This window comes from Balaenoptera musculus, chromosome 13 (assembly GCF_009873245.2).
Source record: "Balaenoptera musculus isolate JJ_BM4_2016_0621 chromosome 13, mBalMus1.pri.v3, whole genome shotgun sequence".
In the NCBI taxonomy this organism is placed as follows: Eukaryota; Metazoa; Chordata; class Mammalia; order Artiodactyla; family Balaenopteridae; genus Balaenoptera; species Balaenoptera musculus.
In genome coordinates this window covers 811,937-838,636 of record NC_045797.1, presented here as the reverse complement: position 1 = coordinate 838,636, position 26,700 = coordinate 811,937, and the positions used below count along the sequence as shown (strand labels likewise).

Below are 26,700 nucleotides of genomic sequence, written 5' to 3'. Positions count from 1 at the left end.
GCCCCATCAACCCAGCAAGGCCTGTGCTCCCCGTTACCCCACTCCTGCTCCGGGCGGGGGACAGAAAACTAGCACAACCCCTCCCAGCACCCTCCACCGTCCAGGTCCCAGGGAGATGGAAGTTGGTGGAACGTCGGGTCACCCCCGCTTCCAGCCCAGCCAGAAGCTGCCACCAGCCTCAGGCTGCTCTCAGGAGACGTGGGGCCCCACCTGGGGTTGGTTCCCAGAGGCAGACCCTGAGCTGAGGACCACGTGCTCCCAAGAGAGACTCATGGTTCCGGGGGGGGAAAGGGGGAGCAGGCTGGAGGGGCAGGAAGGGGTGGGGACTTAGCCCAGCCCAGCCCCACCTGATCCTCGGGGGCTCTGGGGAGGGCCCGTCCTCGAGGCATCGGTCCTCCCTGGGGGGAGAGGTCAGCTCCCAGGCTCTCGTGCCCTCAGAGCATTGGGCAAAGCCGCCCAGCACCCAGGGCACCCTGCCTCTGAAGGAAGCCGCCCAGGCCCGTCAGAAGGAAGCACAGAGCTGGGATGCAGCAGCCTGGGGGCATCTGGGCAGAGTACCTGCGGGTCCCCGCGTTTCCAGAGCGCCAGTGGGGAATAGCCCCCTTCTGAGTCCCATGTGGAAAGCTCCCTACCAGGAACCCCGAGCTCTGTGTGCCTGAGAGCCTCATCCTGCAGTGGGAAGCTGGGTGGTCGGGAAGGTAGCGGGTGGGATGGGGCAGCAGCCGATGCTCATTGGGTGGATTTGCCAGCCCGGCACGGTGGGCTCTGCCCCGACCCCTGGCCCCTTACCCCACCCCATCCTGCTGCCTGACACGTGGCCTCTCAGGTGGGAGCACCCAGCACCTGCTCCCTGCAGGGCAGAGGGGAGGGAGCCCAGCCGGTGGGGCCCCGGGAGAGCACGTCCCCTACTCAGGGCACGAGTTCTGCTGTGCTCAAGGGAGCAGAGACTCAGGGTCAGGTCTGAACCGAGGGACTGAGACAGGGCAGCCGGAGAAGATGGAGCAGTCGGCCTGGGGAGGGCCCCGCTGTTATCAGGAGGAAGCTCGCAGGCTTGGAGGACGGCCGGGGTGGGAGGATGGGAAGGGAGCAAACAGGAGGGTCTGGGGCAACACCTGAACCCCAGGGTACGAGACGGCGCAACTCCCAACAGAGCAGCTTCACTCAAACTAAAGGACGAAATATTGCTTTATTTTCTGAATGTATTAAATAGATCCTAGTTTCTGAAAGAAAGCTGAAAATATGAAAACACTTATACTTCTCCACCTGACATTGAATTTTATGAAACCTTTCACTGCGATAGAGGGACAGATGGGGGAGGGGATGTGTCACTGCTTTCCAGCGTATTGGGTCGCGTGGGTGTATCTTAATGCCTGCACACTAGGAGAATTCACAATGAGGTTTGCCTGGCCCGTTAACCCCCAGCAGGATGTTTTGATTTCCAAAGATTTTCCTTAACAAACAGCCTTGGGGCGTTCAGGCTGGTGTGCAGTTACCTCCACGTTGATCTAAAACGGAAAAAAAATACTTCGAAATCGTGAAGCAATCTGAACACAAAGCTTCACACTGGAAGCCTGTCGATTTACGATGAAAGCCCTTGGATGTCAGCGTTGTTTCTGGAAATTGTTGTAAGTGTCGGCCATCAGCAGGGCTGGGAGTCTCGGGTGCCCAGGATCTGACTCTGCTTCTCCTGCAAACCGTGAGAGCAGGTTACAGCTCTGCTGACTAGTCCAAGGGCGTTTTGCGGGCTTTTTTCCCCCACTGGTGAATTCCACCAAACGTTTATTCTTTTTTAACTTTTTATTTTATATTAGAGTATAGTTGATTAATACATTTCTTATTGAGAGACTGGGCTTCATTGTCAGAAGGAGATTGAAGACCACAGGCTGCCAACCTGTCTCAGCTTCTTCCAAGCTGCAGCCTGTGGACCTGGAATTCAACAGGAACGTACACTCCCCTCTCTCCAAAACTCCGGATGGCGCCTCTGTGTGATCTGCTCCCACACCCAACCTTCTCCAGCACTGTTGTGTTTGCAGCTTCTGGGGAGGTGTTCTCACATGTGGTACCTCCAGCCCCTCAGTCTTGGAGATGGTAGAGCCGGAGTCCGTCCCCTCCTGGTCCCCACCCCATCCTCACACACCATCTACTGCCCCTGATTTCCACCTGCTGTTCATGAAGGCACGACTTTCCTGGGCATTCTTCTCCTTGATCTCCCACAACTCAAATACTCTGATGTTATGAGGTAAAACTAATACTTAAATAAAATGATGGAAAGCCAATACATGGTATGTTAGATGAAAAGTGGATACAAGAGGGAAGGAAATAGAGATATTTGTGTATAAATACACACTTATAACAAAGCAAGAAGGAAATCGTCATGATGATTACAACCCTTGTCTCTGCAACTGGTCACGGCGGGTTTCTATAACCACCTTCTCCCCCTACCCGCTCCGTCTCCCCTTCGCCCTCAGCAAGCAGCTCGGCTGCCGTGCTTCTGACCTGGTGGTGACTGAGGCCTCCATTCCTGAAGGGTCTGGGCCGTCAGCCATCCTGCCTGGCTGGGGTTCTTGTCGGTTCCCGCTGACCTTGAGCACAGGGCGTGGTGACACCGAGACGCCCCACGGGGGTCTCCGTGATCCAGACTCGCTGGTCCTCACCTCCCGTGTGGATGCAGACACAGCCCAAATCCCCCTGGAGGTCAGGACAGGACCTCCCTTCTCTGCCTCTTGATTCTGAGGTGCAAGGAGCCCGGCGTGGCCGGTAAGTCTTAACTTCCAGTTCAATGGAGGCATTTTTGAGTCTTCTGGAGAAAGCGTCCCTCCCTTCGGACTAACCCCTCTGGTAGTTCTGGCAGCAGCACTGCACACAGAGAAGGCAGATCGCACCAGTCCGTGTCTCTTCCACTGCGGACAAAACGCTGCCCCTTCCGTGGTGGACATGGTCCAGTGTACTCAGCCTGGTGTCCAGGGACACTGGGAGCAACCAGCCAATCACAGGGTACACATCAGGCTGACAAAGATGTTAGGACGTGCTGTACACATGGTCACTCAGATCTTTGCTTCCTACAAGTGTTCATTAGACATACACAATGGTGATATTTTGCACTTCTCTACTGGTTTATTGACAGTACATGCCATGGTCTAAAGTGCTCTCTTCACTACTGGAAATAGAATCACTAGTGTCTTTACATCTAATCAGATTAGAGAACCAATTCCAGAAACCCCCAAAGCTAATTCAGAAAATTCATCCTCAAGACTCTGTTCCTCTAGAACCACTCTTGGCACCAAAATCTGTATTAGTCAGGTTCTCCAGAGAAATAGAACCTATGTATATACAGAAGAACTGGCTCACTCTGTTACAGAGGCTAACAAGCCCAAAAGCTGCAGAGCTGATGTCCTGGTTTGAAGCTCTCAGGCAGGAGAATTTTTCTTACTTGGGGCGTGTCAGTCTTTTGTTCCAGTCAGGCCTTCAACTGATTGGATGAGGTCCACCCTGATGACAGAGGGCAATCTGCTTCACTCTGATTACCAGCTCAAATGTTAGTCTCACCCAGGAACGCCTCACAGGAACACCTAGAATATCATTTGGCCAAATGTCTGGGCGCCCCACAGCCCAGTTAACATGAAATCAACCATCACAAGCATGCAGGCTTCAACACTGAGGTCATGTGTTCTTACCAGCTCACCTCTAGCTTCCCCACGTAGTCACACGCTGGGTCCAGGAAAGTCCACCTCTGCTGGTCCTCTAGTTTCTGCTTCAGTGGCACATACCTCTCACCTGGGCTCTTATGGCAACTTGCAGTTCCCTCCCAGCCTCTACTCGGGTTTCCCCAACCCACCCTACAGCCGACTTCATACTAGTCTTAGAAGGCAGCGTCAAGAATGTCATTCTCCTGCGCACGTGCTTCAGCGGTCATCTGCTGACCATCAAACTCACCCCTCTCCTTGGCCTCCAAAGTTTATCTCCATTTCTCTTTCCCACATGCTCTACACCAGTGGTCTCAGGATCCCTACATACTCTTAAAAATTACTGAGGACCCCCACTAGATCTTGTCTGTGTGGGTTATATCTATCAATGTTTTCAATATTAGAAACTAAAGCTGAGAAATTTTTAAAACACAGGAACACACACACTCATTCCATCCTCCCATTGGTCATCAAAATACTGACATCATCACACACAATACAGCTCTGGACCCACTTACACTCCTGAGAGAGGGAGTGTGAAACAGGCAAACACCGTCTTATTACCATGGAAACAGTGTTGATGTTGCAGAACCCCTGAAAGAGGGATCACCAGGGATTCCCAGAGCACTTGGGAAATTGCTGCTCAAGTTAAAATCAAACAGGACTGGTCTCCGGGCCCCAAACAGACTCACACCATCCCACCTCCTTGTCTTTATGAATCTGAGTCCTCTCTGCCCTGCCCTCCATCCCATGTCAGAGACTCTGCATTCTTTTCTGAAAGAGGAACTTAAATGTCATCCCTTTTGTGCGCTTTTTCATGCTGGCCACCACCACTTGCATGTGCGTGTGCGTGTGTGTGTGTGTGTGTGTGTATGTCTGTGTGTCTGTGTCTCTGTGGTGTGGTGCTCCAAGGACAAAGGTGCTTCAAGGACAAAGGACGACCCTGCCTGAAAAAGTTTCAGCCTTTCACCCTCTACCGGACTCTTAATTGCCCTCCCTGCCATGTTGCCGTGGTTACGAATTTCCTGAGTCCACCTGGGTGATGGGACCTGTCCCAAATAAGGAAAGGCATCTGCCCTGTCCCACTTTCACGCTGTAGAAGGAAGGTATATGTGCCTCGACCAATCAGTAAATGAAATTCTCATCTCGGACCATTCCTTTGTTTTCTGGCTATAAAAACTGATCAATAGCACATGTTCGGGCTCGACTCTCCCAGACTACTAGGAAGTCGGTCTGGCAGTGACCCTTCCCTCTAATAAATTCTATCTTCTTTACATTCTGCCTTGTGTCTGGAAATTCTTTTCCAACCTGCATTCAGACCACGACATGTGTGTGTCTGTGTGTCTGTCTGTGCATTTCCTTCCTCAGAATCTTCTAAGTATTTATTTTATTGACAACTCCTTTCTGGTATTTGTGTCCTTCCGTGATTGCCGTTCACATTCACGTATTTACCTTGTTCCTTTCTCTTACACACCTGTTGTTTTCTCCATCCCAACGCTAATCTCCCCTCCTGCTATCCCACCCTGATTTTGCTTCGGGGAACGGCCCCTCCCCAAATGCATACAGTTGCACCCTTCTCTGGCCAAAGGGTAAACACATGTCCCAAACTAGGCCAGTCAGATACTCTGCCTGGAATTTTAATTACAGCAGAAACTGACTTTATTCGGTGCTCACTTACCTTGAGAGAAGTGCCCTGAGGAGAGGCTGTCTTCCAGGTATGGCTCCCGGAGCTACTCCACTGCCTGTCCTCGCGCTTCTTCTTTCTTTCAGTTTTGTGACCTGTCCGGTATCCTATAAATAAAGCATTTTTGTGTCTAACTTCTGTCCGTTCTTATTGCTTGCAACCAAGTAGCTCTAATAAGACAACCCCCTGCCTCAGTATGTGTGTATAAACCCGCACACGAGAGCAGGGCAAGTACAATCCTCCTCATCCTGTAAACCACCCCCCAACATCACACACACACACACACACACACACACACACTACACAGAATAACCACACAAAGAATAAGTCGATATTACCTCCTATTCCAAAAGCAACGTTCCTTAAAAGGATTTATTATCATCACAATCAATTTAGTCTTAATGACATCATTCTCTGTGTGGGATGACATTTGAAGGTAACTGGGAACCCAAAACCGGAGGACAGGGCAGGATCTGATTCCTCCAATCATCAGAGTGGGTACTGGCAGTGGGGACCCAGAACTGATCAAAGTCCCAGCCCCAGGCAGCTCCCACCCCAGGGAAGAGATAACACCTACTCCGCAATGGCGTTGAAGCTCTGTCTGCCTGAGAGTCAGCAGGAAAGTCCGGGAAGACCCTCCCGCCTCCTTAAAGTATAATACAAGACGGCGGGTCGTTTGGAAATGAAGATACTGATGACAAACTGAACTCATAATGAGCGACCCCAGATCAGGCAGACAAACATGGAGCCGGGCGGCCTGGTCTCAGACATGTCCCTGCAGCAATGAGAACTTGAACTTTCTGAGACCTGCAACAACCCCAAGGCCACCAGCCTTTCCTAAAACACCTGCAGGCTGCCCACTTTGGTCTCAAGGCCGGTCCCCTGGTAGCTGGGCAACAACGTCAGACCCCAACCAAGCCTGCTCAACCAGCTCCCTTAGTTCCAGCCAATCAGATCCTAACTACTGACAAACAGCGCAGGGAACTAATTGTGGCCTCAGCTGGGTTTGCCTGTATAAGCTTCTCCCACTTCATCGTCCGTCAGAACACAATTCAGGTGCTTCTCAGCTCTGCGTCTCCCGGCTACAGTCCTAACAAACCCCAAATAAACGCCTCTGTGTTTCCATCAGGTCTCTGTTTCTGAAATTTGGGTAAACAACACTAAAAGCACTCAGGAAATGTAGGTCACCTGTGGGCACAAGCACTTCCTGGGCCCACACCCCGCCAGATTTCCAACCAAAGAATACCGTGGTGTACCTATGCCTGGTACTACGGAAGACTGGTTTATAACAAAGAAGAAGGGGGAGGAGGGGAAGGAGGGAAGGAAGGAAGGGAGGGAGGGAGGAAGGAAGGGAGGGAGGGAAGGATGGAGGAAGGAAGGGAGGAAGGGAGGGAAGGAGGGAGGGAGGGAGGGAGGAAAGGAGGGAAGGAGGGAGGAAAGGAGGGAAGGAGGGAAGGAGGGAAGAGGAAAGCAAAGAAAAGAAAAACTTATACCCCCACGAGACCAATGTAAGTTGTTCTGGGCCCTTCGATCCACCCATGGAGGGAGTCAGAACCAGGCTCAGCCCAGGCACACAGAGATGGAGATGCACTCTCAGGTCACCTTGGGAACCGTTGCCAGGCATGGACGGTACTTCCCCTCATGCTGAGTCATGGGTGTGCTGTGCTCATGGGGTGCTGTGAAGGTCTGGGTGGGAAGCGGTTTAAGCAAGAAAGGAGACTCCTGCCGGCAGGAACAGCATCTGGGGCAGCTGGGGGCGGGAGAGGCGTCTCAGGGTGGTTCTCTGTCAACTCGCTTCCGTGCTGACACTGAGCACCAGGGGTTAGCGCAGACCCCACAGGTCAAGGGCAAAGTCTTTCCCAAGACCCTCCCTAGATGCACCCACGAGTCATGGGGACCATCTGTGCTTCTGACCAACCAGCGCTAAGTGTGGAAGGTCCCCATGATGCCCATAGCGTCCATAATGGTGCTTTCAGGACTCACTGAAAGCGATACACCTACAATTACAGTTTCATCATAGAGGATTCAGATCATGACAGCCAAATGGAAGAGGTGCTGGGGGCAAGGTCTGGGGCAGAGGGAGCAGAGCTGCCATGCCCTATCCCCTGTCCTTGTAGAGCCCGGGCACGGCACCCCCCTGCCCCGGCCCCTCACTGTGCTCACCAGCCGGGAAGCTGCACAGAGCCTCGGGGTCCGGGATTCGTGGGGTCTCATGTCACTGGTCACACGGCTGACCCCACTCTCCAAGCCCCTCTCCTCTCCCTGGAGGGGGCATGGGATGGAAAGGCCCAACCCTGTGATCACATGCTTGATCTTCTGCCGTGGCGGCCCCTCCCCTGGAACTGTCTATGGGCCCAGCAGGTGTCACCTCGTTGGCACAAACTCAGGTGTGGTCTAAAGGGACTCAATGGTGAACAACCAAAGGCTCCAATCACTCAGGGACTTCCAAGAGCTTTTGAAACTCGGCATCGGGAACCAGAGACAAAGACCAGACGTGTTCTCGATTATATCACAAGGAGAAACAGGAAAGCTGGGCGGGTCTGGTCTTGTTTTCGAGGTGGTCAGCCGAGAAGGGTTGTGGTGGAAATAGGAGGGAAAAAAACCTCCGCTGGAGCCAGGAATGATTCCAAGGAAAGGCACAAGGAGGATAAATAAGCACCAGGGCTTTTAGGAAAACAAGGGGCTTACAGGGGATGTGGCACGAGCCTGGAGGTGAACTCCAGGAAGGAAGAAGCCAGAGGGTGTGTGTTCTGTAGCTCCCAAGTTTTTGCATCCACTTGGCTTCAAATAAGACAAACATGTTTTATTAGCTGTGGACAGACCCCGACTGATATGGACACTGAACAGCCTACAACAGGAAGGGAACCTTCCCTATTAGAGCCTCGTTTACTTTACTCTTAAAAATAACATCGCTGACCCCTTCGGCCATCTGTGCTGGGAGGTTCAATCTAGGCTGCCATTGTTAGCAGCACAGAAACTTCCCTCCAGCCTTTCGGTGTAGGCATTCTGCGTTGCAACCTGTAATCCCACGGGCAGATTCCCTGCAACATCTTAATTAGCTTAAAATTCCCAGAAGAAACAATTAATGGAGATCTGTGAGTTATTTTGTGAACACAGAGGAGAACTACAAGCGAGGTGGCACTGACTCTTGCTAACGGTACAGACAGCAGGGCTGAATGCGCACAGGACCCTGGATGGCAGCCAGGAGCCAAGGGCTAGGCGGCTACATCACAGCCCCGCTGGGGCTGTGCAGGCCTTTGCGCTGTGTGCAAAGTCCTAAACAAGAGTCCCAGCTCCCTGGATGGGCTGGCTCCCCCCTCGACTGCCAGCCCAAGGCAGGGCCTGAGGTCTGAGCCCTGCCCTGTCTGTACGATGCCAAGAACGCAGCTCTGAGCTGACTGAGAGTAACACTCTCCTGCAGCAGAAATCTGACATCCAACGCTCTTGGCCTTGAACAAGATGGAGGATGTAAAATTTGACGGCACGGCGCGCCTGGCTGTGGACTACGTGGAGGGGATTCTGCAGCCCACGCCCACCTGTGACACCTGGGATCAGATCTGGAACTTCCAAGCCAGGCCTGATGATCTGCTCATTTCCACCTACCCGAAAGCAGGTAGGCGGGAGGGATGGGGGGAGACGCAGCGGAGGCTTAGGAAGAGAAGCGGGAAGGGTGCATCAGTAATGAGATAAAGAAACCAACCTGGATCTGAGTGGAAAGCTGTTTACTGGGCAGAGTGATACCGCCAAGACAAATCACAGGTAGTAACTGAAACCACACAAAAAGTATTAAAATGACCTACACATCTTAAGAATTTAATTCTTTCTGTGATGTACCTGTTTTTTTACTTCCCTGAAAGAGAGTGAATCAAACAGCCCAAAACAAAGGGGCCAGACTTGCTGCCTCACTTGTTCCCAGCACAGGCCCTTATAGCAGAGCCAGACAGGGCACCCCTGCCTGATCTAGGGAAGAGGAGGGGCTTGGGCTCTGCAATGCTGAGCTTGTAAGTCTCCCAGCTCAGGGTCCCAGAAATACTCTCTTAATTTCCACCCTCCCTGGTGGTATGTTGTGAACCTAGTTTCTTATTTCAATAGTCAGTTTAACAAAGTCACTGAAGAAACAAGACAAACTTGAGCTCAGCCACTGCATCATAAAAATGCGGGGGCGAGCAGAGAAAAAGAGTTCTCTGCAGTTATTTGTGTACATCTACAGTTAAACCAAAAATACAGTATTCAACTCATACCCCGATTGCATAGACATTTGCTCTTTGCAAAGTCAAGCTCCATGTCAATAACTTCTGCTACATGCTCACACACACGTGCATGCACACACACACACTCACGCACACACGCTCCACCCCCTTTGCCTTCATCTGTAACAGTCTGACAAAAGGCTCTACAGGCAGACGGGGCCTTGGACTCACCTGTCCATCGGTTTCATATCGGCCCTGATTTTCTGATCTTACTCATCATAAGTCTGTCCAGAATTAAAATTTTCTAAATGTGAATTTCTGAAAGTACCCACTGGTGGGGATCACATCTCACTGCCTTAATTTCACCCACAACTCTTAATTTATTACCATAATTTCAGTACAATGCTTAATCGTTCATCTTTCCTCCACCTGCCAAATGTGAGCATTAAGATTCGGTTCATGTAGGGTTTTCATGGGTTAGGGGCGAGCAGGACTGTACAATCCAAACAACACACTCAAAAAGTGAAGCACTTGCCAGCTAAGGTGATATTTAGTCAATCACTCAAAACTCGTACACTAATAAAGGCTATATTGATCAGAGGGAAGAAGAAACAAGCTCAGATGATGGAATGGTTTACACCTAAATTTTTAGCAGAATAATAAATACTCTGTGACTGAGGCGAGACAAACACACTGTAGAACCGCTGACTGCTAGGGGACCATCTGACCCTGAACCTCCAGTCGCACTGGAGCCTGCCCCAGTGTTAGCCCGTGGCTGTCAATTCAGAATAAACACACAAAACGAGTACACTCGAACTTCCTTTGAGTCAATAGCTAAAGAAATATTGGTCCTGGATCCTGTAATGAAAGAGTTGGTACCAGAAAATATTAGAAACCAACTCATCGAGGATACAAACTGCAGTTGCTCTCTTGTTTTCTAAGCTGTGCCCCCTGGTAGACCTAGAAGTGCTGAATTGGGAGCATGAGAAAGGGTCTCGTAACCAGAGTCGATCAGCCCAGACCCAGGACTCAGAGCTCAGTCTCCCAGCCTCCTCCCGCCACGGACTCAGTCAGGTGTCTGGTCAGTAGTCTTCAGCCAAGGCCGAAGGTCAGGTGGCAGCCCCACGCTGGTCAGGATGGGGCGGCCCGCAGGAGCTGACTGGAGCTAGGAGACAGAGGCCCTTCTCGGGGGCAGCGGGGGCAGTGAGGGCGCAGCCTCTGGGTCGAGGTTCCAGGCGGCAAAATGAGGAGTGGCCTCTGCACATCTTCTATCAATCAGACCTCTACCTCCTTCCCTCAAATCCCAGAATGTAAATCAGATCTCAGGACATTTAGAATCTCAGCGGCAAAGGAGCCTAGGGGATGCACTTTTTAGCCTTTCCGGTAAAATAAAGGAAAGCGTGAAAATGGAGACTAAGCCCTAATCATTCATTCATTCGGCCAACATATAACAAGAGCCTCCTTCTGCGTAGCAACCACATGCTATGCACTTGGGAAACAGAGTCTGAAGACCACACCGTGATGACTCTCCACATCACAGGCTGGTGAGAAAGACGCTCGTTCTGCCTTTCTAAGGAACTATGCAGCTAACTCAATAGCATAACAATCCTAATTAATGGTTGTACAGAATAAAAAAAGAACTACATATTTATGAATCTAACGTCCACTCCAAATTGGAGTCTTTGTATAAAAATCCATATCATACCATATTATGATAACACAAGATATAAACAAAGAAGGATGGTTTCTGAATTCCATTATAAAGCTGGCTTTAAAGTGCACACAGCTGCTCTAACAAGTGTTTGGTCACATTCTAAGAACTGCAGTAGATAAAGCCTGTGCTTCCTCATCTTCCTGGGGAATAAGGAACAACCTGGACGCAGGAGATCGTGGACTTGATACAAAACGAGGGTGATATTGACAGAAGCCAGCGGGCACCTACTCACAAGCGATTCCCCTTCATCGAGTGGAAAGTCCCGGGCATGGAATCTGGTGAGTACGGCACAGCTGCACTTGACCCCGGGCCTAGACACCCACCAGGGATTTTTACTATCCAGTAGCCCTCTCAGAATCCTAGGCATTCAAACAACCATCGATGGACTCCGTGACTATCTTTCTCACCGTCTGGCCATCGTTCTAACTCCAGACATTTTCTAATCAAGTTACTGTTTATGCAAAAGTAAGTTAAGTTTTGATTCTCCAATTAGAAATTAACTTCACTCCACAAGGATGAGCCTAGATAAGATAATTTTATGGTGGAAGGGTTTGAATTTTTTAGGTTCTTCTTTATTTGGTTTATTGTTATGGTTAAAAACTGCTCTAGCCCAAAAAACCCATTCGTGGGCTACAAGTATTCTCTCAGATGAGATCCACAGAGAGTTACAGGCGGCCTGGAACTGTTCCTAACGTAGTAATAACAAAGCAGCAAGATTCTGAAGCAAATAGAGAAAAATAATGGGCAGTCATTGAAAATCAATTTTACAGGCTTGGAACAAGCTAATGCAATGCCCTCACCACGGATCCTGAAGACGCACCTTCCCATGCACTTGCTGCCACCATCCTTCCTGGAGAAAAACTGTAAGGTAAAGAGCCAAAGGAATTCAGAGTTGATCCCTTAGAAGGACCTCAGACTGGTCCTCAGTCAATTTCCTCTTAAAACACTTTGCTTGTTAAAAAAAAAAAAAAAAAGAGTCCACCTTGTCACATCATCAATATGCAAATTAATATGAATGCTTTCCACCTCCCACAAAAGCCAAATCACAGAAATGCAGCATCGGAAAAATTCATCTGTATGGAATATACCCACCCTAACATAACTGTTGGTCTAATCCTGGTTTTGCTTCTTCCCTCCCTCCCTCTGCTCCCAGATAATCTACGTAGCAAGAAACCCCAAGGACAGCATGGTGTCTTATTACCACTTCCAAAGGATGAATAAAGGGCTTCCTGCTCCAGGAACCTGGGAAGAGTACTTTGAGAGTTTTCTGGCTGGGAACGGTGAGAGAACTCAGCTTTGTTCCCATCCTTTCTCAAAATCCTCAAATACTCTACAAAGAAGTCATCATTTCCTTAGAACAGCAGGGGCTCTGCCTTCTTTACGGTGAGGGAATCACCAGTGTGACCTTCTCCCTCTCTTCAGGATTCTCCTCCCAGGGGGGTGCTTGTCAGCTGGGTTTCTGCGACTCACTGCCCTATTTCTGATCCCGCCCTGCAGTGTGCTGGGGCTCCTGGTACGACCACGTGAAGGGATGGTGGGACGCCAAGGACCAGCACCGCATCCTCTACCTCTTCTATGAGGACATGAAGAGGGTAAGGAGCAGGGCCGCCTAACGTGTTCCCCTCTGACCGTAAAACATTTCAGTCATAATGTGCAGACCCCATCAGGGACTCACGGATTGAAACAGGGCACGGAAGACACTTCATTTCACCGGCTGCAGCTGTCCACACATCAAAGCACACCTGGGACGTCATGAGTTTCTGTATCACACAGTCTCACCTGAGCTTCCTGGAGCTCTGGGCTCTGGGACACCTTTTCCTTACAGGCAGAGGACGGCAAAATGAGGGATGCCTTTTTTTCTCCTTGTATGTAGATTTTTAAATTCCGTTTAGAAGGGGAAAAAAATCTAGCATATTTTGGGTTTTTTTATTAGTACTTGAGGAACGTCATAGTTTCAAGAAACAGTTTAAGAAATTATGGTGCAGTGGGAAACACTAATGGGTTAGGGTCAAAATTCCTGAATCCCAGTTCTGGCTTTACTGCCTGCTGGCAATTATTCTTTATGAAGATGCTTAGCATCTAGGAATTTAGTTTCCTTACATGCAGAAAGGAGATAGTAATATGCACTCCAAGAGCTGTTATAACGACTAAATGAGGTGGTGTCATGAGAGTATATTGTAAATGGTCATCTACCCAGTCCTTTCTGTGACTCCACTGAATACAGGGATCTATACAGAATTACAGCCTCTGTTCTCGAATTTATTACTGAAAGCCTGGTTCTCAAAAGGTACGTCACAGACAGCTGCATGGCCTCTCAGAGCCCATGCCAGGCCTGCTAGGTCAGACGTGCAGTTTTAAAAGATTCCTCGGGGATTCCTGTGCACATTAGTTTAGCTGCATTTCTCTTAGGTTCCACCACACTGGGCTTTATCCAGTTGTGTCTACAAAATATCTGAAGAGTGAAAAACACAGCATCATTTTTCTGTTTTTCATTGAGATACAACTGACATGTAACATTATATTCGTTTCAGGTGTACAGGATAATGATTTGATATTTGTATGTACTGAGAAATTATCTCCATAATCAGTCAACATCTGCCACCACACATAGTGACAAATATTTTCTTTCTTGTGGTGAGAACTTTTAAGATCTATTCTCGGTACAGTGTTATTTTACTGTACGGTACAATGTTATCAATTATACAATACAGTGTGATTATAGTCACCATGATGTACACTACATCCTAGGACTTATTTATCTTACAACCGGAATTCTGAACATTTTGACCCCCTTCACCCACTTCACCTCCCACCTCTGGCAACCACTGATCTGTTCTGTATGGTTTTTCTAAACAGGTAAGTTTCTAGGATTCCGTTTCTAGGAGGCTCAGAACCTGATTCAAGGGCTAGCAGGACAACCCATACACGTATCTGCATAAAATTCCCTCGTGTTTACTTGGTACAAAAGTGCGGAGACACCACAGAGAGCACCGAAAAACTAAACAACAGGAGGGCATACAGAAGGAGACTCTGGGCACATACACATGTATGTACTGCTGCAGTTCAGGAGCTGTCTCATCACAGGATTCCAGATATAGACACTCAACTAAGGAATATTATGGCAGGGGTTATAAGAAAGGGTTTGCTCTTTTATGACTGGATGTGACAAACAGGGGCCATGATATCAGATGCTACTAAGCTAAGATCAGGGAAAGTCCATGTAGGTGACGCTTGCCCACATATCGTCAGAGCAGTGTCAAAGGAGGATGTGTCCCTGGGAACGGTGGATAGATCCCTGGGGTAGATCCTAATGCATTACGAATGCCAGGAAGAGACTTTACCGAAATGGGCAGTCTAACCTCAGGGTCCCCAGCGCCCTCTTACATGTTTCTGCTATCATGCTCTGGACCGTCACCTGCCTGTGGTCACTCAGAGCACGCCGTTCTCAGCACTCTTGCTGATTCCTAGTCTGTGTGAGGCCAACTAAATTAAGCACTTTTGACATCCAAGCTTCAAAGCAGGAGCCCATTTTAAAGCAGGAGACACAGTGACGGGGATAAACGCTCCCACCGGCAACACACCACTCCTCCCGGACACAGGGGCCTTCCCACACCGCAGCGCCCCTGGGCCGCGTCCCCCTGAGGAGGAAACAGTGGCGACAATGGGGCTGAAACCTTCTCAGAGACACCGAAGCACCCGGACCAGCTGGGCACTGCAGCTGCTGCCACGGGGCCTCTTGGGTGCAAAGAAGTCCCTCCCACCCTCGTGCCCCCCTCACCGGCACCACTGGGGAGGCCTGGGGCCACTCCTGTCCACATGAGAAGCAGGAGACGGGCCTCTGTGGCCGGGTCCCCGACGCTGCCACAACACCTGCTCTCAGCATCAGTCCAGTGGCTGTCCCCACGGGGCGTTTAGCTGGACGGGCTAGAGCAGGACATCTGGGCCTGACTCCGGACACATCCCTCCATGGCACGCGCCCCGTGCGCTGCACGTCACTGTGTGGTGAGTGTCTCACCGACACGCTCAGTTGACGCTTCCATGTTAGAACAAGAAGAGCGTAATGACTCCAAGTGATACAGTCACCACATCAAAATGAGTCATTTCTGAAAAGCTGAGCATTTGTGAGACACGATTTTTTAAAATTTTAATTCATGACATGTTACTGATTACTAGCATTCATTCCAACAGTCTTTTAAAACTATTATTTATTGATATAAATTATCTTATATCAAGTCTTTTCTTTTGACTCTGATCATAGAACCCAAAGCATGAAATTCAGAAGCTGGCAGAATTTATTGGAAAGAGCCTAGACGATAAAGTTCTGGATAAAATTGTCCATTACAGTTCATTTGACGTCATGAAGCAGAACCCAATGGCAAACTACACGTCGATTCCAGCTGAATTCATGAACCACTCTATTTCTCCATTCATGAGAAAAGGTTTTTATGTTTCCTTTTCACCATAATCTTAAAGGAACTGTCCAGTATTTCAGAGTCTTTGGGGAGTTTCTTTTCTATAGATAAGAAAAATAAGATCAAAAATAATTGGTTCTGGGAAAAAAATTATTTAAGAAACCACAGATGAAATGAAATCAATGTTCAGCCACAACTGGAGAGTGAGGTTTGGTGTCTAAGTCCAACCCTTTATCTTCACCTTCCTTCTGGAGTTCTGGCTGATAAGGTGAAAATATACAGAATTAAGTCAGATGGAGCAAAGAATCCACTTTACAGAGGGCTCTAAGCTATCAGAGAGGTCCATTCACTCCAAAATACTTACTGACTGGAGTGGCTACTATGTGCCAGGCACTGTTCTGGGCAACGTTCAGAGCAGTGAACAAAACACACGAAAATTCAGGATAATAGTTGCTAGTAAGTACTATGGAGAAAAAGCAGTCTGGGAAAGGTAACAGGGATTGCACTTGCAGAACTGGAGGGGAATATTCTTTTTTCTTCCCTCCTTTTTCAAAACCGCACGTTGAGTCCTTCCAGAAGCGGGCCCTGCCTGGTCTGCCTGCAGGATGCCAGCCACAGGCACAAGCACCGAGCGTGCTGTGACGGGCAGGAGGGAAAGACAAGAGAGCTCCTCAGACCTGCTGTTCACGCGGCCGTGTCACCTCCCGACCCACAAGCCAGACAGGCGATTCCGCCCCCTTCCAGGAGGAGACGTTGCCAGGCCAGCCAGAGAAATGTTTGCCCAACTCTGTCCCTCCCTGACGGGGAGTAGAAATCCTCACACAGAAGCGGGAGAACAGAGAAATCCAAATCCCCCCACGGTACTGACACCCACCACCCCACGTCTGTTTCAGGGGCCGTGGGAGATTGGAAGAATCACTTCACTGTGGCCCAGAACGAGAGATTTGATGAAGATCACGAGAGGAAGATGGCAGACACCACGCTAACTTCCCACTTCCGATTCTCGTAAGGAAGAAAAAGAACCAGGGTCATCGGTGTGAAAGCTGATTACCCCGACCACGTGATACTGGATTCAGGTGGTCAGACTAGTGCTCCTTGTGTTTGCTTTTGTTCACCCTAAAACAAGTGACAGGGCTATCAGAGGTCAGGGCAAGGTGGAGGGTGGGCAGGGTGGCAGCGTGAAAACCATGGCCTCATTGCTAATCAGCATCACATGTCAGTTTTCCACAGATCGTGCGCTTGTTAACGTATTAAAAATGCTTCGGTCATCACACAAAAACACACTAAAATTTACAGATTAAGTTCAAGCCAATTTTTAAATGCAGCACTAAAATGTGTAAACAGTTATTTCTAGCAATTTCTTCGTAGCCAAGTAACCATCAGGTGACTCTGTTTCTAAGTCACTCCAGTGCATCCACCCCAGCCTCTCGCCGCAGCCTCTACATTTAATGGGACTCGCCCCCCTCAGCCCAGCCGCGCTGCAAACCGTCCCGGTCTCCCATCTTAACCTCCCTCCCTCCAGCGCCTCTGCAATCCTGTTCTAATCCATCAGCAACATCTGTCGGTTTTACTTCCAGGAAGTCTCATCTCTACAGCCACCCCCCTGGTTCAGAAGCCTCTCCCTCTTGCCTATAAGCTACCTAACTCTTCTCTGTTCATCATACATCTGCCAAGCTTGTTTTCCCACAACAAGACTCATTACATTTCTCTTTAGCTCAGAATCCTTCAATGATTCTGAATGTTCACTGCCTAGAAGATAAATCCCAAGCTTTTTAGCCATCAATTCAAAGTCAGCTACAACCATATGACACGGTTGACTGACCTTGCAAACCACCTTCCAGCTGGATTTCATTCTGCCAACCATCCTCCTTGCCTCAGCGACGAGTCCCCGTGCTGGGCCCGAGCACATCTCACAGGTTCCCAGACGATGAGTTTCACTTTCACCCCACCTCCTCCTGACATTTCCTTTCCTTCCTTCCTACCCATCCAAAACATAGACAACAAGTCCAATAACCAGCACAGGTCTCCCATCTTCCTACAGATACTGCAACCTGAAGGGACCAGCTGCTCTTCTGAAGTCCTTTACACTTAGCATAATTCTTCTGTGATTAAGATTAAAGTATATCATGCTCTCTCTTGGATGTCTATATTGTCTCTTTTGTGCATATTTAAACTTTCATTTATTTTTTCTCCAAGATAGAGACATTGCTAGATACTTCATTGCACACCAAATGGCAAACAATATGCTCAAAAATAAGTAACTTAAATACTATATCAGTTAAGGAAATCTAAAAAGCTAACTTTTTATATTCTAAGTAGTCCCTGGAACAGCTATCATCTTTAGCTGTGCTGTGTTAGCTACTAGCTGCGTGTGGCTATTTAAATTATTTAAAATTTGGAAAGATCCATGCACCCCAATGTTCACAGCAGCACATTTACAATAGCCAAGACATGGAAACAACCTAAATGTCCATTGATAGATGAATGGATAAATGAGATGTGGTACATATATACAATGGAATATTACTCAGACATAAAAAATGCAACCTTGTCATTTGTGACAACATGGATGGACCTAGAGGATTTTACACTAAGTGAAATAATCAAAGACAAATACCATATCATTACACTTACATGTGGAATCTAAAAAACAAAACAAACAAAACAAAACAGAAACTGACTCACAGGTACAGAATGTAATGTACAGCATAGGGAATATAGTCAATAGCACTGCAATAATTTTATATGGTAACAGATGGTTACTAGACTTATTGTGGTGATCAATCCTTAATGAATATAAATGTCAAATCACTATGTTGAACACTTGAATATTAATATAATATTGTATGTCAACTATACTTCAATTTAAAAAAGTAAAAAGAGGGCTTCCCTGGTGGTACAGTGGTTAAGAATCCGCCTGCCAATGCAGGTGACACGGGTTCAAGCCCTGGTCCGGGAAGATCCCACACGCTGCGGAGCAACTAAGCCCGTGCGCCACAACTACTGAGCCTGCGCTCTAGAGCCTGCGAGCCACAACTACTGAGCCCGTGTGCCAGAACTACTGAAGCCCGCGCGCCTAGAGCCCATGCTCCGCAGCAAGATAAGCCACCGCAATGAGAAGCCCCCGCTCACCACAACTAAAGAAAGCCCGTGCACAGCAACAAAGGCCCAACACGGCCAAAAATAAATAATTAATAAATAAATTTATTTTTTAAAAAATAATAAAACTTAAAAAAAAAGAAAAAGAAAAACATCTGGGTATTTTCAAGTCTACAGCCGTAGGTTTACATAAATAATTTGTCATATTGCTTTTAAAATAAATAATTACATTGTTAAATGTTTAGACTATTACACTGAAATATTGTCTAAATGAAAATAATAAACTGTTATTCACAAATTTTTTAAAAATTAAAAATAAGTTTAAAAGTCAAATATGTAGAGGCAGAGAGCAGAGCTGTGGCAACCAGGGGCTGGAGGAGGGGGAAACTTGGAGATACTGGTCAAAGGGTACAAACTTGCAGTCGTAGGATAAGTCTAGAGATTTGGTGTACAGCATGACAACTATAGTTAATATGACTGAATACTGGAGATTGCTAAGAGAGTAGATTTCAGATACTCTCATCACACACACAAAAATTGTAAGTGTATGTGGAGATGTGTTAATTACCTGACTGTAGTAATCACTCTGCTATGTTTATGCATATCAAATCATGTACACCTTAAATATATACAATTACCGTTAGAAAATAAAATAAATTTTTTTTAATTAAAATGAAAATAAAACAGACCCTGTTATATAACATTGCTTTATTTTCTACATAACTCGTGTATCTATTAAATTAATGGTTTCCCTGCTTATGGTGTGTCTCTACCACTAGTTCAGCAGGGAGACTTTTTCCGTCTTAATTACAGCTGTACTTCCCCCACCCAGTGCCTAGCAGAATGCTTGGTGCACAGAAGATGCTCTGTTAATGTGTGTGGACCGAATGAACCGCTACACAGCAGTAGCCCCCATGTTTTCCTGTTCTAGCCAACCCAATTAACCACCAGCGGCAGGATGTCCTCCTCGGTCTCTGAGCTAACGGGAAGTGCCAGGCTGACCTCCTTGCCCCCTCTATTGGCCAGTGGAGTTCGGAGACAACCTAGCGCACCACTGCTTTGGACCTGCAGTCTTAGCCCAGAAGAGCCACCCTGCCTAACGACCACGGTGCCTGGAACCTTCTCTTGTGCTTGAGTTACCCATGCTTAGTTTCTTTGCCAGTTATCTGGAAATAGGCAGAAAGGGACCAAACTTTACCTAACAGACCCTTGCCTGGATCATGTGCCTCCTCTGTGTCTGGGTCTTCAGATGATGCTAAAAAACACCGCATTCAAAAGTAGCAGGAGCGCTTCTTGAGGCCACTGTCCTTCTGACACATTAGAGTTGAATCCATCTAAACACAGCAGGCTCCTTATTTTGAACCCTACTCAAATTCAGTCCTATAATAATAGATAATCTGAAATGATCATACCCAAAACTCAACAGGCAGTTGTTAAAGAAATGAGACTATAGGTGTGATTTCTTATAAATTCCTTCAGCTTGACAAAGGTCTCTGTGTCTGGTTTTATTTCATGCGAATAGAAACAAGAAGTCCTTAAGGGCTGTAAACAAGGTGCGCTGAGATATCTGCAGAATTCAATGGATTAAAGATAATTATCTAACGGATAGGACTATCCTTCTTCTGAGATTTTAACATGATTTTTTCAGTTTTCATAAAGGGATGTAAGGCTTACCAAGAGTAAAATTTGGTTTTGTTTGTTTTGGCAGCACCGTGTGCATACGATCTTAGTTCCCCGACCAGGGATCAAACCCATGCCCCCTACATTGGGAGCACAGAGCCTTAACCACTGGACCACCAGGGAAGTCCCACTAAGAGTAAAATTTGGATACCAAGCAAAGGTCATTTGTTTGCGAAAAGTAATTGCATCTGGAGATCCAGCACACAACCAAATCTTTGGGAGAAGGGGTTTGCCCGCTGTTGCCTTGTTGAGTTTACTAAAAGGTGTACCAAATTAAATCAACAGATAGTGGGAGAAGTGGGACGAAGGGAACACGACAAGAATAAGGGTAGTGGACTGAGGCAAATCCTTTTAATTTCACCAGACCTACATTTAATTTTCATAATAAAGACACAGTGGTACTGTGAAAACAGAGAGTTGTTGTTTTTTAACTGCAGGTGCAGAGGGTTGATAGAGGGCATCCACACAAAACCTACTTTCACCATGATACCTAACGGTCAAAGACTGAACACCGCTGCTCTTAGATCAGATCATGGCAAGAATGTTCACTCACACCCCTTCCAACATAGCACTGGGGGCCTCAGCCTATGCGGCGGGGAAAGAAATAATACATACAACGCATACTTTTGGAAAGGAAGAAATAAAACTGTCCCTCTTCTTAGATGACATGATTGTCTGTGTGAAAAATCCAGAGGAAAAACGTACAAAAAGCCTCATAAAACAAAAAAGTGAGTTCACAAGATACAAGGTGTTGAGAGGCAGTTCTGCTTGGATTTCTCACATTTCTGAGCATGTTTCAGGCAGCGGCAATTACGGTCTTTGATCTGGACTATCTTTTCAAAGACACTGGGGAGCTGAAACAAATGGTGTCAGCAACGAGGATGTAGAGCTTTCCATGGATCGAAAAATCAGAAGTTCACTTGTTTAAGCCCTGAGCAGCCACCTCCCTGCTTAAATAAAGTGTAATTAATATAAAGCCTTGTTTACTGACATGGAGCTGCTCTGGCCCTCTGCTTCCCGGACCCCTCCCTCCACATCTGTCCCCTCTACCCAGATCCTTGAAAAAGAAAGATGATCAGGGTATGGGCAGCGGTCTCGCTCCCTCCAAGATGGATATGAGTCCGTATGCATCCACACGAACATGCTCAGGAACACCAAGAGCGAGGGGCTCAAGTTTCTACGACTCTGTTAGGTAAAGACACCCAAGTCACCATCCTCCCCGGGCCCTGGTAAGGCAGGAGCGCCCACATTCTCCTGGCGGGGTCTGGACAGGGTTCACCAGGAGAAAGGAAGCCAAAGGGACCCTAAGGGAGGGGCGCCTTCGGTTGATTCAATGTCCTACTGTCCCTACGTCTGAATGTTATGTGGGAACTGACACGTCATACGTCTGTGCTTCTCCATCCCGAGTGCCAGAGGGGATCGTCCCCGTAAGAAAGAGCCTCCTGTAAAAAGGGGGAGTGGGAGAAACCCCTTTGCCATTCGCTACCAGTGTGTGTGCGCATGTGTGTGCGCGTGTGCGTGTGTGTGCAGGGGCAGGGGATTTTGTGGCGATGCGTCTTACATCCAGAGCACCCCGACAGAGATGACGGCTCTCAGCTGGCAGGTTAGAAGCCCCCATTTCAATGGCCCTGAAGGGGGACTCACCATGCCCTCCTAACAGGCAGCCTCCCTGGTGAAAGTCAGGGGCCTGACAACAAGTAAAGCTTCTGGAACTATGGCTCCAGACTGCCTTCTCTCTGCCCTACCCTCACCATCACCAACATAGAGGCCAAAAGCCTTACTAGGGGTACTGGGGACGTTCTTCTTGGTCCTTTACGTTGGCTAGCCCATAAACTGGTACCATCTGAGTGTCGTGCAGAACGACAGGCTTCCCCTGAAGGTGTCCGGCAAGCTGTGGCACGCTGGCTACTCTGGTGGCTCTGCACGCCCAGTAAGCAGTTTGAGCCAGAAGTCGCTGTGACTGATGACCGCTGACAGAGCCTCTGGGGAAGGGAGGAGCCCCACCTGCAAGTGCCCCTGGGGGTTTGCCCTCGGTGCCTCCCGGGATGGTTGCCGGCCGCGTCCCCCTGAAGAGCAGCCATCAGCGGCCCGGGAGCCCCTGTCAAAACTGGGTGACGGACCCAGGTAGGCTCGTGAACCTCCAGCCTGATACTCCCATTTTGGGGTGGCCCGACTCACAAATCCTTGCCTGTCAAGTGCAAATGGCGGATTCAAGAGCGGCGGCCTGGCCACGCAGGCACCTGGGCCCTACCTGCGAAAGCAGCCGCTACCTCTCCAGGGAAAGCTTTGCCCCCCGCTGAGCCAGGTGAGTCCTTGCACTGGCTCACTGGAGCCCTCAATTCACAGACGCCCCTAAACGCTGAGCCTGCTTTGACTAAGCGAAAGCTCACTGATTTGCACTGGACTGCAGTGCCGGCCCTGCAACACCAAAGGCGGACACGGCCCCTCCACCCAGAGGCCGGAACCCAGGCCCCTCTCAGGGCTCTGGCCAGTGCCTGCCTCGGTGAACCTTGCTCTGTGCTTACTGACCCCTGGGCTTTGCCAGTGGCCTAGCTACCGGGGCTGCCATTATGAAAACTAGAGTAGCATTGAAGATGCCCCCCTTGGGGCAGTGAACCGTGGAAACAAATGATGACTGCTGACTGCACTTTCCGGGGCCGTCATGTGGACGTCCACAGAAAGGGCCCTTCTCTGATGGGACACACGGGAACTAAACTGCTAGGTGGGCACGCGCTGCCCTGGTTGCTACCATCCTGCTGCCCGGATCCACCATCACATCAGACGTGACAACGCAGCCGCCGTCACAGGAAAGGCACAAAGTGAAGGGCTCCGTCTCTGCAGAGGCTGCCACTGGGTTCCGGACTGGTGACTCCTGCCCAGAGCTGCCCTGGCCTCTCCTGGCAGACTGACCTCCGACCCCTCCCAGGCGTTCTGTTGGTGGAGCCTCATCACCGACGACACTTTTTCAGGTTTTGGTGCTGCTGTTTCAGTCCAGTCAGCCAACTGCAGTCACACCACTGCAGCCCCTGAAACTAGAATTTGTCGTGTGTTTGGTTTTGCGGAGTTTGCAACCTGAACATAGCATGCCTTTTACCAAAAAAGCAGCTCGACAATGGCTGACCGGGGGGTATTCCATGGAGCTCCCATGCCTTCCGCAGGCATTTGATATTGTTAAGCATTGAAATGGCCTTTGTAAAAATCAACTCAAAAAGGGTTTGACTGCTTCCCTCACATCCTGGTCTGCACACCTTACCAAGGCAGGTGGTCACGAAATGTGGCTATCCCCAGAAAGATGCCCTCTGCCACTTGCTGGGTAATGATCAGGAAGAACAGTTGGCAGTTCCTTAAAGAGTTAAACATGTACTTACCATAGAAGCCAGCAATTTCCCCTCCTAGGTCTGTACCCTAGAGAAATAAAAACTTATGTCCACACAAAACTCTGTACGTGAATGTTTACAGTGGCTCTATTCATAATTACCCCAACACTCGAAACGAACCCAAATGTCCTGCAGTTGGTGAATGGATAAATAATGGCACATCCGTACAATGAGTATCGGTTAGCGATGAAAGGGAACAAATTATTGACAAATGAGACAACCTGAACGAATCTCAAAGGCATTTTGCTGAGGAAAAGAAGCCTGTCTCGAAAGGTTTGTTTCCATTTATATGACATTCATGAATGACAAAGTGATAGTGATGAAGAATAGATGATGGTTGTCAGAGCTTAGGGACGGGAGGCGTGTCGGCCACGATGCGGTAGGATGAGGGTAATGGAACTATTCTGTGGACTGATTATACCAGTGATTACAAGAGTCTGTCCATGTATTCAAATTCAAAGAACTGTATGCCAAAAGAAAAGATAATATTACTGTACGTTAATTGAAAAAATAAAATAAAAGGTGGGGAGGACTTCAAAAATGCCAAATTTCTTATTCCTTTTTTAATTGAGATATAATTGACATATAACATTAGTTTCAGGTGTACAATATAATGATTTGATATTTGTATGTATTGCGAAATGATCATCACAATAAGTCTAGTAAATATCCATCATTTCTTTCTTGTGATGAGAACTTTTAAGATCGACTCTCTTAGCAACTTTCAAGTATACAGTAGAGTATTATTAACTGTAGTCACCATGCTGCGCACAACATCCCCCGGACTTATTTGCTTCATAAATCAGAGTTTGTACTTCTCGACCCCCTTCACCCATTTTGCCCACTCCCACACCCTGCCTCTGCCACACCAATCTCTTCTCTGTATCTATGAGTTCGGTTGTTTGGGGGCTTTTTTTGGTTTTCTTTTATAAAATGTCAAAAATGTCCAAAATTTGACCAAAATTTTGGTCAAAATTTCGGTCCATTTTATAAAAGACAAAGAAAGGCTGTGGAAATGTTCCAGATTAAAGAAGCCTAAGCAGATGTGACAATTAAATGCAAAACCTGATTCTAGCCTGGATCCCATACTGGAAGGGAAAAAACAAATGCTATAACGTCCTTGATGTTAATAGATACAACAAAATCCCTGTAGTCTCAGTTCTAAGTTGCCTCAAAACCCAGAAGAAAATGACCAGTGATCTTAGGTTCTGTCCTGCTGATTGGTTTCTGTATCAATTAATTCATAGATTCAATTAAGTCTTCATGCAGTGCAATGCATGAATATATATACAAGGCAACGGACTAGATGGAGAGAGGGCAACAGAAAGTCCTCTTTTTCTCCCAAAGGTGCTCAAAGTCTCGAGTTTCACCAACACGACCTGCCAACGCATTTAGTCACTCTTCCTTAACGGTATTCACTGCCATGTAAACATTGAGAACTTTGGTGGCTTTCACGAATTACTCGTGATTTTTCCAAAAAGCTGTCTGAGACTATTTCTCTAGTCCCGAGGAAAGTCACTTCATTTTACAACCCCGCCCAGTGTCCAGATTTACGGGCATTTTCCGAAGCCAGCTCACTGCAGGGGGATCCTTTCCCCAAACTGGCAAACTTCATCCCACAACCTGCGTCAGGGCGTGACAAGTGACAGCCAGTGCCAGGCTGGTGGCTCACGGAGCGGAGGGGAGGCACCGGCTGCGGCAGCACGTCTTCGCCCCGGACCATCCTGGCGCCGCCCGTCCCCACCGGGCGGGGGCCCCCAGGCCGCCTCCCTCCCCCGGCCAGCGTCCCCCCACTCGGGCCTGTTTCCTCAGTCCCGCTCAAAGAAAGAGCTACCGGCCACGAAAGGCAGGTGTCAGCACAGGTCCCCAACCCGCCCGTCCACCCGGAGCGGGGCTGGGCGCCGGGACTACTCACCGTCCAGGAGGAGGGCCGGCGTCCAGGCTGCCAGGCGGGACAGCGCTCCCGCTCTGCGGTCACCCACTCGCCTCAGGAACAGCTGCGCCTCGTCCCCTCGGCCTCCTGCAGCCGCAGGGCACAGCCACGCGCCCGTTCCGAGGCTAAGGGCCTCTGGGGGAACTGAGGGGGGCTGAGGGGACAGCTGAGGGCACAGGAGGACAGGAGATAGGACAGGTGAGGGACAGGAGAGGGAACAGGAGATGGGACAGCTAAGGGGACAGGTGAGGGGACAGGAGACTAGGGCGGCCGCCTGAGCGCGCGCGGTCCCACAACGCCCGACCCTCCCAGGAGGGGCCGGGCCCCCCACTGCCCTGGTGGCGCGCCGGGCCCCGCCCACGGGCCCGCCCCTCCACGCCCCGCCCCATCGCGGGCCGGCCCGGGGGCGAGGCGGAGCGCGCGGGGAGCCACCTCCCGAGGCGGAAGCGGAAGCGCCGCCGGGCCGCGGCCTTGGAGACGCGGGGGCGGGGCCGGCGGAGAAGCGCGACCTTTGACCCGCGGCGGGGCTCCGTGGGAGGCGGCGGGCGGAAGTGCGGGCAGCGGGTGGCCATGGAGGTAACGCGTGATCCCGGGGGCCGAGGGACCACCGCCCCTCCCCGCCTGCCCTCCCCGCCCGCCGGGGTCCGCACAGCCGCATGTGACCGGCTGGCTTTCGTTGTGTTTTGCAGGAGCCTGTTCACGACGGGGTGGCCTCGCCGGCCGCTCCTGGGACCGGGAAATCCAAGGTGAGGAGACGCCGGAGCGGCGGGGTCCTGCCGGGAGGGGAGGGGGCTCCCTGGGGGACAGCTTTCCTCCGGGCTCTCGGCCTGAGCTGTCGCGGTCGCGCGTTTAGTCCCTCCTCTCGGAGCTCCCTGGTGTGAAGCCTGAGTTCGTCTCCTTGCCGCCCCGCTCAGCGCTGCTGAGAGAT

At 49.3% G+C, this 26,700-nt stretch overlaps 3 protein-coding genes across 11 annotated transcripts in view; 2 read left to right on the top strand and 1 right to left on the bottom strand.

Moving 5' to 3' along the window:
* Positions 1-1,167: 1,167 nt before the first annotated feature.
* Positions 1,168-26,467, bottom strand: LOC118905998 (wiskott-Aldrich syndrome protein homolog 1-like). Of its 6 annotated transcripts, XR_005022399.1 has the most exons (4): positions 25,755-25,851; positions 23,831-23,867; positions 5,362-5,474; positions 1,168-3,569 (listed from the first exon to the last, which is right to left on the bottom strand). XR_005022399.1 is itself a non-coding variant. In XM_036873154.1 (3 exons), exons 1-3 carry the CDS (start codon positions 26,428-26,430, stop codon positions 3,558-3,560), a joined length of 801 nt encoding a protein of 266 aa, XP_036729049.1. In that variant the 5' UTR covers positions 26,431-26,467; the 3' UTR covers positions 1,168-3,557. The 6 variants fall into 6 exon arrangements, 5 of the variants coding, with proteins under 5 accessions (XP_036729049.1, XP_036729048.1, XP_036729046.1 ...); XM_036873154.1 differs by lacking the exon at positions 23,831-23,867 and having other exon boundaries at positions 25,755-26,467; XM_036873153.1 differs by lacking the exon at positions 23,831-23,867 and having other exon boundaries at positions 1,168-3,489; positions 25,755-26,467.
* SULT1C4 (sulfotransferase family 1C member 4) lies at positions 8,653-17,819 on the top strand. Its single transcript, XM_036873149.1, has 7 exons — positions 8,653-8,980; positions 11,424-11,549; positions 12,042-12,139; positions 12,425-12,551; positions 12,769-12,863; positions 15,530-15,710; positions 16,577-17,819. Exons 1-7 carry the CDS (start codon positions 8,827-8,829, stop codon positions 16,690-16,692), a joined length of 897 nt encoding a protein of 298 aa, XP_036729044.1. The 5' UTR covers positions 8,653-8,826; the 3' UTR covers positions 16,693-17,819.
* GCC2 (GRIP and coiled-coil domain containing 2) overlaps positions 26,238-26,700 on the top strand; it is a 58,510-nt gene continuing 58,047 nt past the window's right edge. For all 4 annotated transcript variants that reach the window (XR_005022395.1, XR_005022396.1, XM_036873135.1 and 1 more), the window contains exons 1-2: positions 26,238-26,348; positions 26,462-26,518. Coding sequence is in view for 2 of the 4 variants with exons in the window: in XM_036873135.1 (XP_036729030.1) it covers positions 26,343-26,348; positions 26,462-26,518 (63 nt within the window). In the remaining 2 variants the exon portion in view is untranslated. The remainder of the gene's footprint in view (positions 26,349-26,461; positions 26,519-26,700) is intronic.

Coding starts and splice junctions, on each gene's coding strand:
- SULT1C4 (XM_036873149.1), top strand. CDS start 8,827: ATGGAGGATGTAAAATTTGACGGCACGGCGCGCCTGGCTGTGGACTAC. Junction 8,981..11,423: donor TTCCACCTACCCGAAAGCAG/GTAGGCGGGAGG, acceptor CTGGGGAATAAG/GAACAACCTGGACGCAGGAG. Junction 12,140..12,424: donor TCCTGGAGAAAAACTGTAAG/GTAAAGAGCCAA, acceptor CTCTGCTCCCAG/ATAATCTACGTAGCAAGAAA.
- LOC118905998 (XM_036873150.1), bottom strand. CDS start 26,430: ATGCGGCTGTGCGGACCCCGGCGGGCGGGGAGGGCAGGCGGGGAGGGG. Junction 5,475..25,754: donor GCCGGCCCTCCTCCTGGACG/GTGAGTAGTCCC, acceptor CTTTATTTATAG/GATACCGGACAGGTCACAAA. Junction 1,506..5,361: donor CTCAGGGCACTTCTCTCAAG/GTAAGTGAGCAC, acceptor TTTCCGTTTTAG/ATCAACGTGGAGGTAACTGC.